This window comes from Ailuropoda melanoleuca, chromosome X (assembly GCF_002007445.2).
Source record: "Ailuropoda melanoleuca isolate Jingjing chromosome X, ASM200744v2, whole genome shotgun sequence".
In the NCBI taxonomy this organism is placed as follows: domain Eukaryota; kingdom Metazoa; phylum Chordata; class Mammalia; order Carnivora; family Ursidae; genus Ailuropoda; species Ailuropoda melanoleuca.
In genome coordinates this window covers 109,973,554-109,989,604 of record NC_048238.1, presented here as the reverse complement: position 1 = coordinate 109,989,604, position 16,051 = coordinate 109,973,554, and the positions used below count along the sequence as shown (strand labels likewise).

The window sequence follows — 16,051 nt, the reverse complement described above, 5'->3', positions numbered from 1 at the left end:
CACTAATCTTTGACAAAGCAGTAAAGAATAGCCAATGGAAAAGGACAGTCTCTTCAATATGTGGTGTTGGGAAAACTGGACAGCCACATGTAGAAGAATGAAACTGGACCACTTTCTTACACCTGACACAAAAATAAACTCAAAATGGATGAAAAACTTAAATGTGAGACAGGAAGCCATCAAAATCCTAGAGAAGGCAGGCAGCAACTTCTATGACCTTGGCCACAGCAACTTCTTGCTAGACACATCTCCAAAGTCAAGAAACACAAAAGCAAAATTGGGACTTATGCGGATAAAAAGCTTTTGCACATCAAAGGAAACAGTCAACAAAACTAAAAGTCAGCCTACGGAATGGGAGAAGATATTTGCAAATGTCTTATCAGATAAAGGACTAGTATCCAAAATCTACAAAGAACTTACCCAACTCAACACCCAAAAAACAAATAATCCAGTCAAGAAATAGACATGAACAGACATTTCTCCAAAGAAGACATACAAATGGCCAACAGACACATGAGAAATTGCTCAGCATCACTTGACATTAGGGAAATACAAATCAAAACCACAATAAGATACCACCTCACACCAGTCAGAATGGCTAAATTAACAACTCAGGAAACAGCAAATGTTGGGAAGCGTGCAGAGAAAGAGAAACCCTCTTTCACTGTTGGTGGGAATGCAAAATGGTACAGCCACTCTGGAAACAGAATGGAGGTTCCTCAAAAAGTTAAAAATAGAGCTACCCTATGACCCAGCAATTGCACTACTAGGTATTTATCCAAAGGATACAAACATAGTGATTTGAAGGGGCACATGCACCCCAATGTTTATAGCAGCAATGTCCACTATAGCCAAAATGCAGAAAGAACTCAGATGTCTGTCCACAGATGGGTGGATAAAGAAGTGGTGTGTGTGTTTATACACACACACACACACATACATACATGTGTACATACATACATACATACAATGGAATATTACTCAGCTATCAAAAAGAATGAAATCTTGCCATTTGCAATGGCATGGGTAGAACTAGAGGGTATTATGCCAAGTGAAATAAGTCAATCAGAGAAAGACAATTATCATATGATCTCACTCATATGCAGAATTGAAGAAACAAAATAGATGAACATAGGGGAAGGGAAGGGAAAATAATATAAGAGGAAAACAGAGAGGAAGACAAACCATAAGAGACTCTCGACTATAGGAAACAAGCTTAGGGTTGCCAAAGGGAGGACGATGGGTGGATGGGGTAACTGAGTGATGGGCATTAAGGGGGGCACTTGATGTTATGAACACTGGGTGTTGTATGCAACTGATGAATCACTGAATTCTACCTCTGAAACTAGTAATACAATATATGTTAATTAAATTGAATTTAAATAAAAAGTTGAATAAATAAAAATTAAAAATGAAAACAACTTGCCCAATGATGCATTTATTAGGCAAATGCAAGTCTGTCCCAAACTGCTGCTTTTTCCAGTAAATGAGGTTGAAGAAGGAGGTGGATATACAACATGTAGCATTGGTTGCATTTGGTGCCTGATTGGAAGATGGTGATGGTCAGAATGTTGTTAGTGCTCCCAAGAAGTAAAGAAGTCCCACAGGATAATGGAAGTACTAGGGGTTAGAAAAATGATAATAATTTAGTATTAATATTCCTATTGAATATGAAGGAGTAAATAATCTTTTTGAAAATGGCAGTGATAAAGTGGGATAATAGTAAATATAGCCAAATAGCATGCCTATTTGGAAGGGTTTCTGTATAACAGACGAGGGATAATAATCTAGAAGTGATACAGAATATATTCATCCTATACTTATTGGAAAGCATTATTGTTTTTTTAAAAAGGGAGTAGCGCGTTCAGCTCATTTGTGTTACAACTTGCTGAACCCCCCAAAAAATATAACAGTTCAAACTTGATGGAAGTGTTATTTCTTGCTCCTTAAATTTCAAAGCAGGTGGCTCATTCCTTAATGGCATTTCAGGGATCCAAGCTCCTTTCATCTGGTGTCTCTGCCATATTCAATACATGGTTTCCAAGACCACTGTGTTTCTCTGTATCAAGTGAGTAGAAGAGGAAAAAGCATGGAGGATTGTATGTGGAGGTGTTTAAAGTCTGGGTCTAAAGCCTGATATTTCTTTGGTTAAAATGAGGTCACATGGACATGCCTAACTGCAAGGGAGGCTGGAAAAAGAAATGGATTTGGTGAACAGCTGACAGTTCTCTGCCAATTCCAGATATAGACATAGATAGAAATAGATTATATATATACAGGTTGCACTCTGGATACTCATTTAGAAGCAAGGATACCAGTTAGTTGACCATTTTGTAGTCCAGAGAAGACTGTTGAGGAATGAAGCAAAGGCAGCAAAAAGTAAGAGTGGAGAAGAAAGGAGAGGCTTTCAAAAGAACTTGGTGTCTAACTAGATATGGGGTAACGAGGAAGAGGGCATATTGAGACTGTCCCTTACATATTCTCCCTGGATACTGAGAAGATTGTGGTGCCATTATTTTTTAAAAAGCAATGTAGAAGAAGAAACAGATATTTCATACAGAGGAAAGTGTGTTTAGAGAACTTACACTTATTTAGGATTTTCTATATGCCAGGTGATGTGCTAGGTGCTTCACATGTATTTATCTCATTTCTCATGGCAGTGATTGTGATTAAGAAGGTAGGTTCTACAGTTTAAGACTACTGCTGGTCCTTCATCTGTAAAATGTGGTGAATCATAACAATGCCTGTCTCATAAGGCTGTTGTGGGGAGTAAATGTGATAAGCCTTATGAATTGCTTGATACATGTCCTGGCACATGTCCACTTTGGAGGTTTTTGCATTAATAACACCCACTTTTATATTTAGTAAACTGAAGTTTCAGTAGAGCCACAGTCACACCACTAATAAGTGGCAGAGCTGGTACAGAAACTGAAGTCACTCTAAGGTTAAAGCAAACAGTTTTTCCTCTACTTCATCCCACTACTTTCTCTAAGAAAGGAATGTAAGGGATATAAAGTTTAAACGTAATGAGTCTGAGGTTTACGTGACAAGCTGCAGTTGGAAATTCAGGTCTGGAACTCAGAGCTTTAGCACAATGGGATTTTATAAAATTGAATACATTGCACAAAGTGTCTTTTTTGTGTTAAGCTACATAGTAAGAGTGTCCTACATTTAGCTGAAAATTAAAGAAAATAACTCACTTCTCCATGTCGCATCATTGAGAAGAAAGTGGCAATTTTTGAAGCAATTAAAAGAAGCCTCCTGTCATATTCAAACCTTCATGACTTCCTTTATTCTTTGACTGTATGAATGGGTCAGTTTTGCTTATGTACTTGGGATTTCCAAAGACAAATTGTGAAAATGTTAACAGTAAAGCTAGTCTCTTCTTACTTTAGATGCAAATAGCTTGCACATGAATCTTTATTATACAGATTGCCTCTGAAATGTCCAGGAACCAGGGAAGGCACTTGGACCACGTTGTTACATTAGCTCTATAGGATTTCATGTAATCAAATCAACAAACACTGATAGCTTTGTTTCACACAGTCCTTTTTTGTAATGACTTTTGCTCTAGGGGATTCCACCTGCCGTTCCTCTTTCATTAAGCTAGAAACTGACTCTGACTCACAGAACCATACTTAGTGAGCCTCACTCTAATGAACAGAGGTAAGGACATACAAGATGTAGAGTGGTTCATTTTGGGCTCTGAGAAAGCTTACAATGAGGTGAGAAGCAAGTAATAATACAGGTCCTCAGTCAATCATAAATTATGCTGTTTACTCTGTGTGGTGATAGCAATTCCTACCTTCCATGAGCTCATATCCTGGCAGGAAAGATAGGACACATCATTCACTGTACTATGAGGCATAATAGAATTTTCACAAAACAGCCAACAATGGTGAGCTGTGAACTAAAGATTACAGGTTTCATTATGCCTTGGAGGCATGGGTCCAGATATGAGAGGGTTTTACAGGGGAACTGGCATTGAATTGGAAGGAGGAAAGGAAGAATGTATTCACAAGTGGTCAGCTGTAAGAGGGAATCAGGGCATTGTAATAACAAGAATTGCTTTTATTTTTAAAGGCAAGAAGCTGATCTTCAGACAGATTGAGTCTGTTTAAAAAGCTCATTCCAACACAAGGGGGCGGGGATTTACAGATCACCAGAAGAGTCCCTCTAATTCCAAAGAATGAAGCTATTTTAGATGCTGCTCCTAGACAGAGTGGAGACTGTATATTGTAGTGAAATGAACTTTCAAATAGGAATTAGGAGCTCTGAGTAAGAGCCCCAACCCTGGTCCATATGAGCATGTAACCATTGACAAGGCATTTCCCTTCTCTGGGCCCCAGTTTCTTTTTCTGGGAAACAGGACTGAAAATAACTGCTCTGTATTGCCGAAATATTTATTAAGTCAAGAAGTATTTATTGCCTATTTCCTATGGGCCAACCACCATAGTAGGGATAGGGTTACAATGATAGAGACTCTTCTCTCAAGTTACAGTCCTGTTCAGAAAACAGACACATAAACAGATACTGATAATCTTATGTGCTGTTAAAAATGATTAATGAAAATAATTTAGTTAATACTAACAAACTTTATTTCACTTCATGAAGTGGACAGTCTCCTTTTGCAAAACTGAAAAATGGGGCAGAAGACAGAAAGCTTTCATAGGATAAAGAATAAAGAACTAGGAAGAGAAAAATAGAAAATATCTGATTGGCCAGGGCCACATAGTCAATCTTGTTTGGGGGAAAAGATCTAGAGTTGGCTTGACATTTGGGGATTGGCTGACTGGATATACTGTGTCTCTGGTCAAGTAGAATATTTACAGGAACACAGAAGTCATCTAAATTTCAGTTTGTTGACATGGCACCCCAAGAAGAAGCAGCTGTATCTTGGACCTAGAAAGTTATTTCAACAGTGCTAAGAACTAAGGTCCAAAAGTGCTCTGGGATTTCTGTGAGCTGGAGAACTAACTATGCCCACAGCACACGTACAAAGCATCATGGAAGAGGTAATATTTGAGCAAAGACTTGAAGGAAATTTGTTGCACATATCAAGGGAAATGACATTTCAGGCAGAAAAAAAAGTGTGTGCAGAGACAGAAACATGGGAGCTTTGTGTGGGGAAATCACACATATCTGCAGATGGTTGGAGAGTGGGGAAAAGTGTGAATGTGAGAAAATGAGGCTGGAGCTACATGTCTGAGGTAATTGTTAAAACTTGTACGTGCTCCCTAAAAGGCTAAATGCAGTGGTAAACTAGTGGTCTTCCAATTAGGAAGCCCAAAGTCCTTCCGGTGTACTAAAGCCTTTTGCCTATAGCTCAAGGATTTAATGGTAAGCCTGCAGACAACTGGGATTCTTATGACTAATGTGCTGCTTGGTTTGGGTATTTGGTGATTGTATGTTTGAAATGGCTCATCCTCTACTGATAATGGCTAGTAATGATTTACTCTCCTTTCTTTTTCATCATAAATCTCACATCCTGCCCTTTACTCCATGGTCATAGAAAGAGCCTGCCTAGCTCCTCAACCACTTCTGAAGTAGTGTTTTTTACCTTTTGGTTTTTAGAAAGAACATTTCTCAGAATTCAGAGCAGATTGTTTCATTTCTAAAACGCCTAGGTGACACTTTGCCTACAGTGTGAACTCGAGACTCTGTGGTCTACTAAATTTAAGCTTCTCCTTTATTGCTCTTAATGTGTTGACCATCTCACTGAATAACTAGTGCATATAATCAGTAAAACTTAGATGTTTAAACTTAAGAACTTCAGTAAGTTCAGAAACTTCTTTTCTCTAGAATTTTTTCCTATGTTATGCCTCTACTTTAAAAAAATGGTATTCTATATGCAAAAATCTAGAAATAATGTGATGTTTTCCTGTGGAGCAGTTAAGAACTAGGTGATTCATTTTGATTCATATTCATTTTATAGTTTTCAAAGCTCTTTGAGGTATGACATTCATATTTTGAGGTGTACAAATGTTATGTGTATAGCTCCACAGTGCTCTAGGTAAAGAATGTGTTCTAGGGGCGCCTGGGTGGCACAGCGGTTAAGCGTCTGCCTTCAGCTCAGGGCGTGATCCCGGCGTTATGGGATCGAGCCCCACATCAGGCTCCTCTGCTATGAGCCTGCTTCTTCCTCTCCCGCTCCCCCTGCTTGTGTTCCCTCTCTCGCTGGCTGTCTCTATCTCTGTCGAATAAATAAATAAAATCTTTAAAAAAAAAAAAAAGAATGTGTTCTAGACCTTGCAGTAGTAGAAGGATAAAGAAATGAGCAAGTAGCTTAGTAAAGTGAGAGGTGTTATCAAGATATGAGGACCAGAGACTCATTTTCCGGGAGGATCGCTTTCTCCGGCCAAAGGCAAATGAACACTGAGAATGTAGATGCAATAGCAACTGAGTTGAAATTTTTTTCTTGTGTTAGTGCATTGGGTACATTCCTATCTAAAAGCAAGTGACTTACATGTGGCATTCAATCTAGTTCAGGAGACAAATATGTACCAAAAAAAATCCTAAAAATGCAAAGCACTATATAATAAATGTAAAATAAACACTGGCTTTTTTGTCAGTGATATAATAGAAAATAATCAGCAAATAGTATAATAAGAATAGTCTCTGATATGTGTTTTCATTTTGGATATGTACCTAGATATTTCCAGTGGGGATGAGATAAGGCACTAAATAACCAAGTCACAAATTTGTCTTAATTCCAAAGGAGTAGAAAAGAAACTATTTACTCAGTGGCTTTAAGTCAATAGCAGGGATCCTTAATAAGATGACATACTTGGTGCACTGGGTGTTATACGCAACTAATGAATCATCGAACTTTACATCAGAAACCAGGGATGTACTGTATGGTGACTAACATAATAAAAAAACATTAAAAAAAAAAAGATGACATACTTGATCATTGGAGTAAACATTTTCAAACCACCATATTCAGCCTGTTGTTTACCTCCTCATTTCATGCCTCCTTCCCACTTTGAGATTCTGATACATACCTTCTGCTGGTGGTAAAATTTATATTATTCATGGGTAGTTCATACTATAGGAAATAGATGAGATACTGAGAATCACTGGTGTTAGGATTCATTGTAAAAGACATTAATCCAATTATTGAATACTATGCAGTTTTAGAGCTTTACTCAGCATTTGTAAAATATAAGCTAACAAAGCACAGAGAACTGAAGTAACTTCCATATAGCTACTAAGAGGTAGAGTCGGGTAGTAAATCTTGTAGTCTAGCTTTGGAATCCATGCTTTTAAAGGCTATGCTATAATGCTGCTCTTGATTTTTTAATTTTATAAGAGCTCTTTTTGAAGTATTATTTACATATGATAAAATTTGTTTTAAGTGTACAATTCAATGATTTTTTAGTAAGTTTACAGAGCTGTGCAACTATAACAACAATCTAGATTTAGAATATTTCCATCACCACTAAAAAATTCTCCAAAAATTTGCAGTCACCATCCATCCTTAACCCCAGCCTCAGGCAACCACTAATCTACTTCCTGTCTCTATAGATTTGCCTTTCCTGGACATTTAACGTGAATGGAAACATACAGTATGTGAGCTTTCGTGTCTGGCTACTTTCACCTAGCATAATGCACTTGAGATTCATCCATGTTGTTGTCCTTATTTATTTAATTTTTTTAGAGAGAGTGAGTGAGAGTATGTGAGCAGGGGGAGGGGTAGAAGGAGAGGAAGAGAGAGGATTTTAAGCAGGCTCCCACCCAGTGCAGAGTCTGACGCTGGGCTCTATCTCAACCCTAAGATCATGATCTGAACTGAAATCAAGAGTAGGTCGCTCAACCGGCTGAGTCACCCAAGTGCCTCCATGTTATTGTCCTTATTCCTTTTCACTGATGACTAATATTCTATCGTGTGAATATACCACATTTTGTTCATTCATTATTTGATGGACATTTAGGTTGTTTCCACCTTTTGGCTATCATAAATAATTCTGCTATGAACAGGTCTTTCTGTGGACATATGTTTTCATTTCTCTTAGGTAACAGAGAATTAGAGTAGAGCCACAGGCTTTTATAGGAAGTATAGGTTTAACTTTTTAAGAAACTGACAAAATGTTTTTCCAAAGTGTGCTTTAGAATTATACATTTCCACTAGTGATTTATGAGGTTCCATTTTCTCCAAATTCTCGCAAACACTTGATATTGTCAGTCTTTTTTATTTTAGCCATGCTAATACACATGTAGCAGTATCTCACTGTGATTTTAACATGCACTTCCCTAATGACTGATGATGTTGAGTATCTTTTTATGTCCTTATTAGTTGACAGAATATTTTTTATTAAATGTATATTTAAATATCTTGCTCATGTTCAAATTGGGCTTTTTTTTTCTCATTTTTGAGTTGTAAGAATTATTTATAAGTTCTTAATATAGATTCTTTATCAATATATGATTCATAAATATATTTATCTGCTTTATGGCTGTCTTTTTATTTTCTTATGGTATCTTTTGAAGAGGAAAATGTTTTAAGTTTGATGAAGTCCATTTTATCATTCTTTTTATTTTTTTATATCTCATACCTTTGGTGGTCTAAGAAATCTTTGCCTGACTCCAGGTTACAAAGATTTTCTCCTATAATTTTTTTTAGAACTTTTAGCTCTTAAATTTTGACCTGCATTCCATTGGAGTTGATTTTTGTTTATGATATGAGGTAAGAGTCTATGTTCATTTTTTTATAATAATATTTTTTATTATATTATGTTAGTCACCATACAGTACATTCCTGGTTTTTGATGTAAAGTTCGATGATTCATTAGTTGAGTATAACACCCAGTGCACCATGCAATATGTAGATATTCTCCCAGCACCATTTACTGAAAATGCTATTTTTTTCTGCAGTGAATTCCCTTGAACCTTGGTCAAAGTCAATTAATCATATATATGGAAATACATCTCTGGACTTTCTATTCTTTTCCTTTGATCTCTATTGCCTGTCTTTAGACCAAACACATGCTGTATTGATTACTGTAGCTTATTGGTATGTTTTGACAGGTTTTTTTTTCTTATTAAATATGTACTGCCTATTCTAGATCCTTTGTATTCCTATATAACTTTTAGGATCAGCTTTCTATTTTTACAAAAAGAGAAGCTTCTGAGATTTTGATAAGGAATGTGTTTAATCTGTTGATCAATTTGGAGAGAATCTTAATGATGTTAGGACTTCTATAAACATAGAATATCTAAAACCTGTTATTTGTGATTAAAGACAGTTTAGCTTTTTACATTCTATTTTTTATGTCTTTAACTTCTTTAGCTTGCCTAAATTTTTTAAAAATATTTTATTTATTTATTTGAGAGAGACAGAGTATATACATGAGAAGCAGAGAGGAGCAGACTCGGGGCTGGTGTGGGGTTCAGTGTGGGGCTTGATCTCAGAGCCCTAAGATCATGACCTGAACCAAAGGTAGATGCTTAACCAATTGAGCCACCTAGGCACCCATAGCTTGCTTAAATTTTTTAAAAACTTTACCAAAATATGATTCACATGTCCTATAATTTACCCTTTTAAAGTATTAAAGTATATGTTTTCTGGTATATTTACAGGGTTGTGCAGCCATCACCAATATGTAATTTCAGAATACTTTAGTTGCTCTGAAAAAGAAACTTCATACCCATTAGCAGTCATTTCCCATTGCTTTCCTTCTTAGACTGATTAAAATCTCTAGGAAAATGCTTAATAAGAGAGAGTGGACATCCTTATCTTGTTCATGATCTTAGGAGGAAATAGTCTTTTATCATAAAATATGGTTCTAGATGTAGATTTTTTCCATAAGCGTTCTTTATCAATTGACAAAGTTCCCTTCTATTTCTAGTTTTTTGAGAGTTTTGAATCATGAATCGGTGCTGAATTTCATCTTCTTGTTGTTGCCCTTCAATTTAGTCTTCACACAGCTGCCAGAATAATCCTAGAATGTTAGATCAAATCACCATTCTACTCAAAATTATGCAATACCTCCACATTTCATTTAAGGTGAAAACCAAAATATCCTAGGAGGGCCTTGTACTATCTAGCCTATTCCCCATAGTTTCCTCTTTAAATTTGTCTTCTATTAATCTTTCCTCTTCATCTCTCCACTATAGCCACGGTGGCCTAGTTGTTCTTCCTTGAATACATTGGGCTAACTTCTACCTCAAGGTCTTTGCATTTGTTACTCCCTCTACTTTGAATGTTCTTCCTCCAAGGCTCACTCTCATTTCCTTCAGGTCACTGCTTAAAAGTCACCTACTCAGTGGGGTATTCCCTGAACACCCTATTAAAAATTGCAATCCCTCCCCAATACTGTCTATTCATATATTATTTTTCTTCCTGAGGCATATTACCTTTTACTCTACTATATGATTGATGGATTGATTGATTTATCTTTTTAATTTTTTTGTCTTCCCTCTACTCAAATGTAAGTTCTAAGAGGGCAGCACTCTTGGTATGTTTACTAATATACTTACATTGCACATAGTTGGTGATCAAATATATTTGCTGACTACACCAAAGAACCAGGAAACTTTTAGTCAGCTCTGGACCAGACTTGTTTGGTGATATGGACAATTTCCTTCCCTTCTGTTTCATCATATGTAAAATATCCGAGGGGATAAAACTGGATGTTTTTGATAAGGCTCTTTCTGCTCTGAAATTCCAGGAAAGAGGCTATATGTCCACTGAAGAGAGTAGGTTGAGATATTATGCTGTTAAGGAATCATATTAAGATGCTTTTGCCTGGAACCCTAAAAATACCTAAACCCTGTCTTCCCAGTCTACACCTCCTCTCTGCAAAATCCCCATAGAAACACATGCCTTTAGGAAAGAAAACTCTTCATTCATTCATTCAGTGGATATGTATTGAAAACCTATAATGTGCTAGGTAATGTGCTAGGCTCCTGGCACACATCAAAGAGAAAACAAGGCAAAAATCTATAACCTTATAGTAAGGAGAAAAAAATGATAAATAGAAAAAAATAAATGTTATAGTATGTTATATGTTAGGTGCTGTGGGAAAAGAAAGAGCATGGTAAGTTTTACTAACCTAGTGTAGATAATAAACTGAGTGCAAGTCAGGGCGGGCCTCATTTAGAAGATAACAATTAAGTGAAGACTTGAAAGAGGTATGAGGGCATAACAAGTGCAAGAGCCAGGCTGTAAGAGAGCCTGGCATGTTGAAAGGGCAGGAAGGAAGCCAGTGTGACTGGGACAAAGTGAGCAAGGGAGGGCATTGTAGGTGATAAGCCAGAGAGGAACAGAAGACAAGATCATACAAGACCCTATTAGCCATGGCAAGGACTTTGGATTTTAGTCTGTATAAGATGAAGAAGCATTAGGGGCACTTAGGTGGCTCAGTCAGTTAAGCGTCTGCCTTTGGCTCGGGTCATGATCCCAGGGTCCTGGGATTGAGTCCTGTGTCGGGGGGTCCTTGCTCAGTGGGGAGCCTACTTCTCCCTCTCCCTCTGCCTGCTGCTCCACCTGCTTGTGCATGCATGCGCACTCTCTCTCTGTCAAATAAATAAATAAATAAAATCTTTTTAAAAAGGTGAGGAAGTATTAGAAGGCTATTGTGTAGAGAATATACTATAAAGGCAAAGGGTGACAGCAGAGAGACCAGTTAGGGGGCCAGGGCAGTAATAAAACTTGAACTTTTTTACTGTGGTAGAATAGAAACCAACTTTTGAACAGCAAATGGTAGGGTAACAAGGGAGCCAGGATGCTGCAAAACACAGTGAAATGAGAGCAGTAATGGAGGGGAGGGTGTGTGTGCGTGTGCACACATGTATGCACACATACAGGGCTAAAAAAAGCTTCCTTTCTATCTGTATCTTTTACCTCCAAAGAAAGGGATTTCCTGGATTGCCTCTTACTTCCTGTCTCATTTTTGCATAAGAATCAAAGCAGGCCAAACCATGGAGTGGAACTGAGTCCTTATGATCTGAATGTCACATTTTCATGGGTCTCTGATCTTTTCTGAAAAGCTCAAGACCATTTGCTGTACAATAGATCTCTAGGACTTGTTTGTCTTGCAAAACTGAAACTTAGTATCCTTTCGCTAATACCTCCCTATTCCCTCCCCTCCAGCCCCCAGCAACCACCATTCTACTCTCTGCTTCTATGAGTTTGACTATTTTAGATCCCACATTTAAGGGAAGTCATATAGTATTTGTCTTTCTCTGTCTGGTTTATTTCACTTAGCATGATATCCTCTAGATTCATCAATGTGGTTGAAAATGGCAGGATTTCTTTCTTTTGTTAAGGCTGAGTAATATTCCATTGTATGCATATACATTTTCTTATCCACCTATTGATGGATACTTAGATTGCTTCCATGTCTTGGCTATTGTGGATAATGCTACAAATGGGAGTGCAGATATCTCTTTGAAATCCTGATTTCAGTAACATTGGATGTCCCAAAAGTAGGATTGCTGGATCCTATGGTAGCTCTATTTTTAATTTTTTGAAGAAATTGCATACTGTTTTCCAGAGTTACTGCACCAATTTACATTCCTACCAACAGTGCACAGGGTTGCCTTATCTCCATATCCTCATCAATACTAGTTATCTCTTGTCTTTTTGATAATAGTCTATCTAACAGGTATGAGGTAATATCTCACTGTGGTTTTCATTTGTATTTCCCTGATGATTAATGTTGAGGATCTTTTCATATACCTGTGTGCATTTGTATGTTTTCTTTGGAGTAATGTCTATTCTGGTCCTTTTCTCAATTAACAATACTCTATGGTATACTTAAAAAATTGCTAAGTGAACAGATCTTATATTAAGTATTCTTATCATAGGGGCATCTGAGTGGCTCAGTCGTTAAGCAGGTGCCTTTTGGCTCATGTCATGATCCGAGGGTCCTGGGATTGAGCCCCGTATCAGGTTCCCTGCTCAGTGGGAAGCCTGCTTCTTCCTCTCCCACTCCCCCTGCTGGTGTTCCCTCTCTTGCTGTATCTCTCTCTGTCCAATAAATAAATAAATAAAATCTTTTAAAAAAAGTATTCTTGTCACAGAAAACAATAACAATAATAATAATAAGAGGAGGAGGCAGAGGAAGAGGAGGAGGAGGGGAAGGAGGAGGAAGAGGATGGAAGGAAAGTTTTGGAGGGGATGGATTTGCTTGTGACATAGATTGTAGTGATGAAGATATTAGCCTAAGTATAGTCGGGCTGCTTTCTGCTGTAGAAAAACTTGAAGGGGTCTTGAAAGTTGTAGCAAGGTAAAGAGAAGGAAGAAAGGAAGAAGGGAAGACAGTATGCCATGGGATGTCAGACAGCATTAGGATATATTTAAGAACCAATGAAAAGAGCACAGCATAATCTGGCTTGTGAAGTACCCTGCCCTTACCAACATGTGCTTTCTTCTCTTTGCTCTGTGCCTAGATAGGATGGGCAAGAATTATATGGGAAGGAAGACAGAGAAGTTATATAAATCAGTTCTGCTCTTAATCAGAAATCAGTGCCCTTTGCATCTTGCTTCGATAATTTATTTGTTGTGGTCTTATTTGCCATGTCCCCAGGACTGCTGGGTAGACATAAAGTAATTTCCCCTTGGCATTACTCATAAAAGTCAGTGTCTTGGAAACACTAATATAAGTGGAAAGAAGGAACACGATTTTCTTTATCAAACTCTCATGGAATCTTTTAAGTATCCAACACAAGGAACAGGTTTCTCAGTGAAATACATTTTTTGTCTGTCAAATTCTTTGAATTATGGAACCCCATTTATGCCTTAAGATCAAAGGTGGATTGGTGGGATATTGCAGGCTGACTTGAGAATTAAGGTTTTGTCTAAGACACATGGAAACTTTAATAAATATTGAAGGGATTAGTTGGATCTGCAAGGACACTTGCCATCTTAGTTCCTCTTACTGTTTAGATGGGATAACTAAAAATAAGAGGTGGATAAGTATTTGTTGAAGAGCATGCACTTGGTCTCTGCCTTTTAGTCTAGAGTTCTTGCTAATACACACCTGAGCATGTTTTTTTTTAATCAGCCTGCTTTGCACAATATCTAGTATTGCTCCTCTGATCATTTGTGAAATGTTACACATTCATCAGATTTAACATTAACTAGGATTGGAGATGCTGTCCAGTTGGCCCCCTAGAACTCCAAGAGGATGGCATAGATTGAATCTAGTATAACCAGGAAATATACTGATTAGCTAGAAATAACTCCTCAGAGCTAGGCTCCAAAGAACTGTGAATTTCTGCTGTGTAGGTCCCATTTCTACATAGGAGGCTACTATCTGGGCCAAGGGAAGTTGAGGCTCAAAATTCTTTAAAGAAATCAGAAGGGAGGGGCACCTGGGTGGCACAGCGGTTGAGCGTCTGCCTTCGGCTCAGGGCGTGATCCCGGCGTTATGGGATCGAGCCCCACATCAGGCTCTTCCTCTATGAGCCTGCTTCTTCCTCTCCCACTCCCCCTGCTTGTGTTCCCTCTCTGGCTGGCTGTCTCTATCTCTGTCAAATGAATAAATAAATAAAATCTTAAAAAAAAAGAAATCAGAAGGGAAATCTTAGAATAGATTATTTAAGCAAACTAATGCAGGAAAATGAATATGTGGGCATGGCAAATCATACCTCATTCAGATTTTCATTGAGGAATCCATGCAGTCTCTCCTACATGTTGCTCCTATAAAGAAAGCATAAGCTCTTTAGACTTAACCTCTGAAGTTTTTTATGTCCTCCATTACCTTTGTATTTTTTTCCTGGCCAGGGGTGTGTGTGTGTGTCTGTCTGTCTGTGCGTGTGCACACGTGGGTGCCTGTGCATGCATGCATACACAAACATGTATATGTGTTCTCCAAGAGTCATCTCCTTCAACAAAGCTATAGCAGTTGTAAGCAGCAGAGCCATCTTTTGTACCTGTTCATTATCAGGATAAAGATATTCATCTCTCCTTTCCAGTGCAGTCTTTAAATTGGTTACCTCACTTGATAGCCTGCTGAGAATTATTTAATAAATAATTAAACTGCTATCAGGAGTGAATGAGTCAGGACTTGATGTTTTCAGGCTGCTTTGAGGAGGAGGGCTGGGTGAGGGAGCTCAGCTAAGGCAGATAATTATATTTGTTTTCCTAAAGGTGGTAGGGTGGGATTCAAAAGTGATCTAAAAATCTGAATGTTGCTTTGAGAGTACCTCTAGTTCAGTTAATTCATCCCTTGGGTTCATAAAGACTTCAATCTCAGTATAAACAAAATCGCATTATTCTTAGGGACACCCCATTGCTGGTCAATGGACACTCAACTGTGTTTACCACCATTTGTTTTAGCTTAATCTAATTTTCTGTTCTCCTTTCTTTTAGGTTAACAATTCATGCTGAGTGCCCCATGCATTTGGAAGATTTTCCTATGGATGTGCATGCTTGCCCACTGAAATTTGGAAGCTGTATGTATTTTCTTTCTTTCTTTCTTTCTTTCTTTCTTTCTTTCTTTCTTTCTTTCTTTCTTTTTCTTCTTTTCTTTTCTTTTTTTCTTTTCTTTCTCCTTCCTTCCTTTTTTTATCATGATATATTAGTCACCATACAGTACATCATTAGTTTTTGATGTAGTGTTCCATGATTCATTGTTTGCATATAACACCCAGTTGCTTCATGCAATACGTGCCCTCCTTAATGCCCTTCACCAGGCTAACCTTTCCTCCCACCCCCTCCCCTCTAAAACCCTCAGTTTGTTTCCTGGAGTCCATAGTCTCTCGTGGTTCATTTCCCCCCACTATTTACCCCCCCTTCATTTTTCCCTGCCTTCTCCTAATGATCTCCCTGCTCTTCCTTATGTTCCACAAATGAGTAAAACCATATGATAATTGTCTTTCTCTGCTTGACTTATTTCACTTAGGATAATCTCCTCTAGTCCCATACATGTTGCTGCCAATGTTGTGTAATTGTTCTTTCTGATAGCTGAGTAATATTCCATTGTATATATGGACCACATCTTCTTAATCCAGTCATCTGTTGAAGGGCATCTCGGCTCCTTCCACAATTTAGCTATTGTGGATAATGCTGCTATGAACATTGGGGTGCATATGGCCCTTCTTT

General features: G+C 37.8%; 1 protein-coding gene across 2 annotated transcripts in view; it reads left to right on the top strand.

Moving 5' to 3' along the window:
• The window catches only part of GABRA3 (gamma-aminobutyric acid type A receptor subunit alpha3), a 355,912-nt gene that overhangs the window by 253,410 nt on the left and 86,451 nt on the right, over positions 1 to 16,051 (top strand). For both annotated transcript variants that reach the window (XM_002927241.4, XM_034649729.1), the window contains exon 6: positions 15,320 to 15,402. In XM_002927241.4, the coding sequence (XP_002927287.1) occupies positions 15,320 to 15,402 (83 nt within the window). The remainder of the gene's footprint in view (positions 1 to 15,319; positions 15,403 to 16,051) is intronic.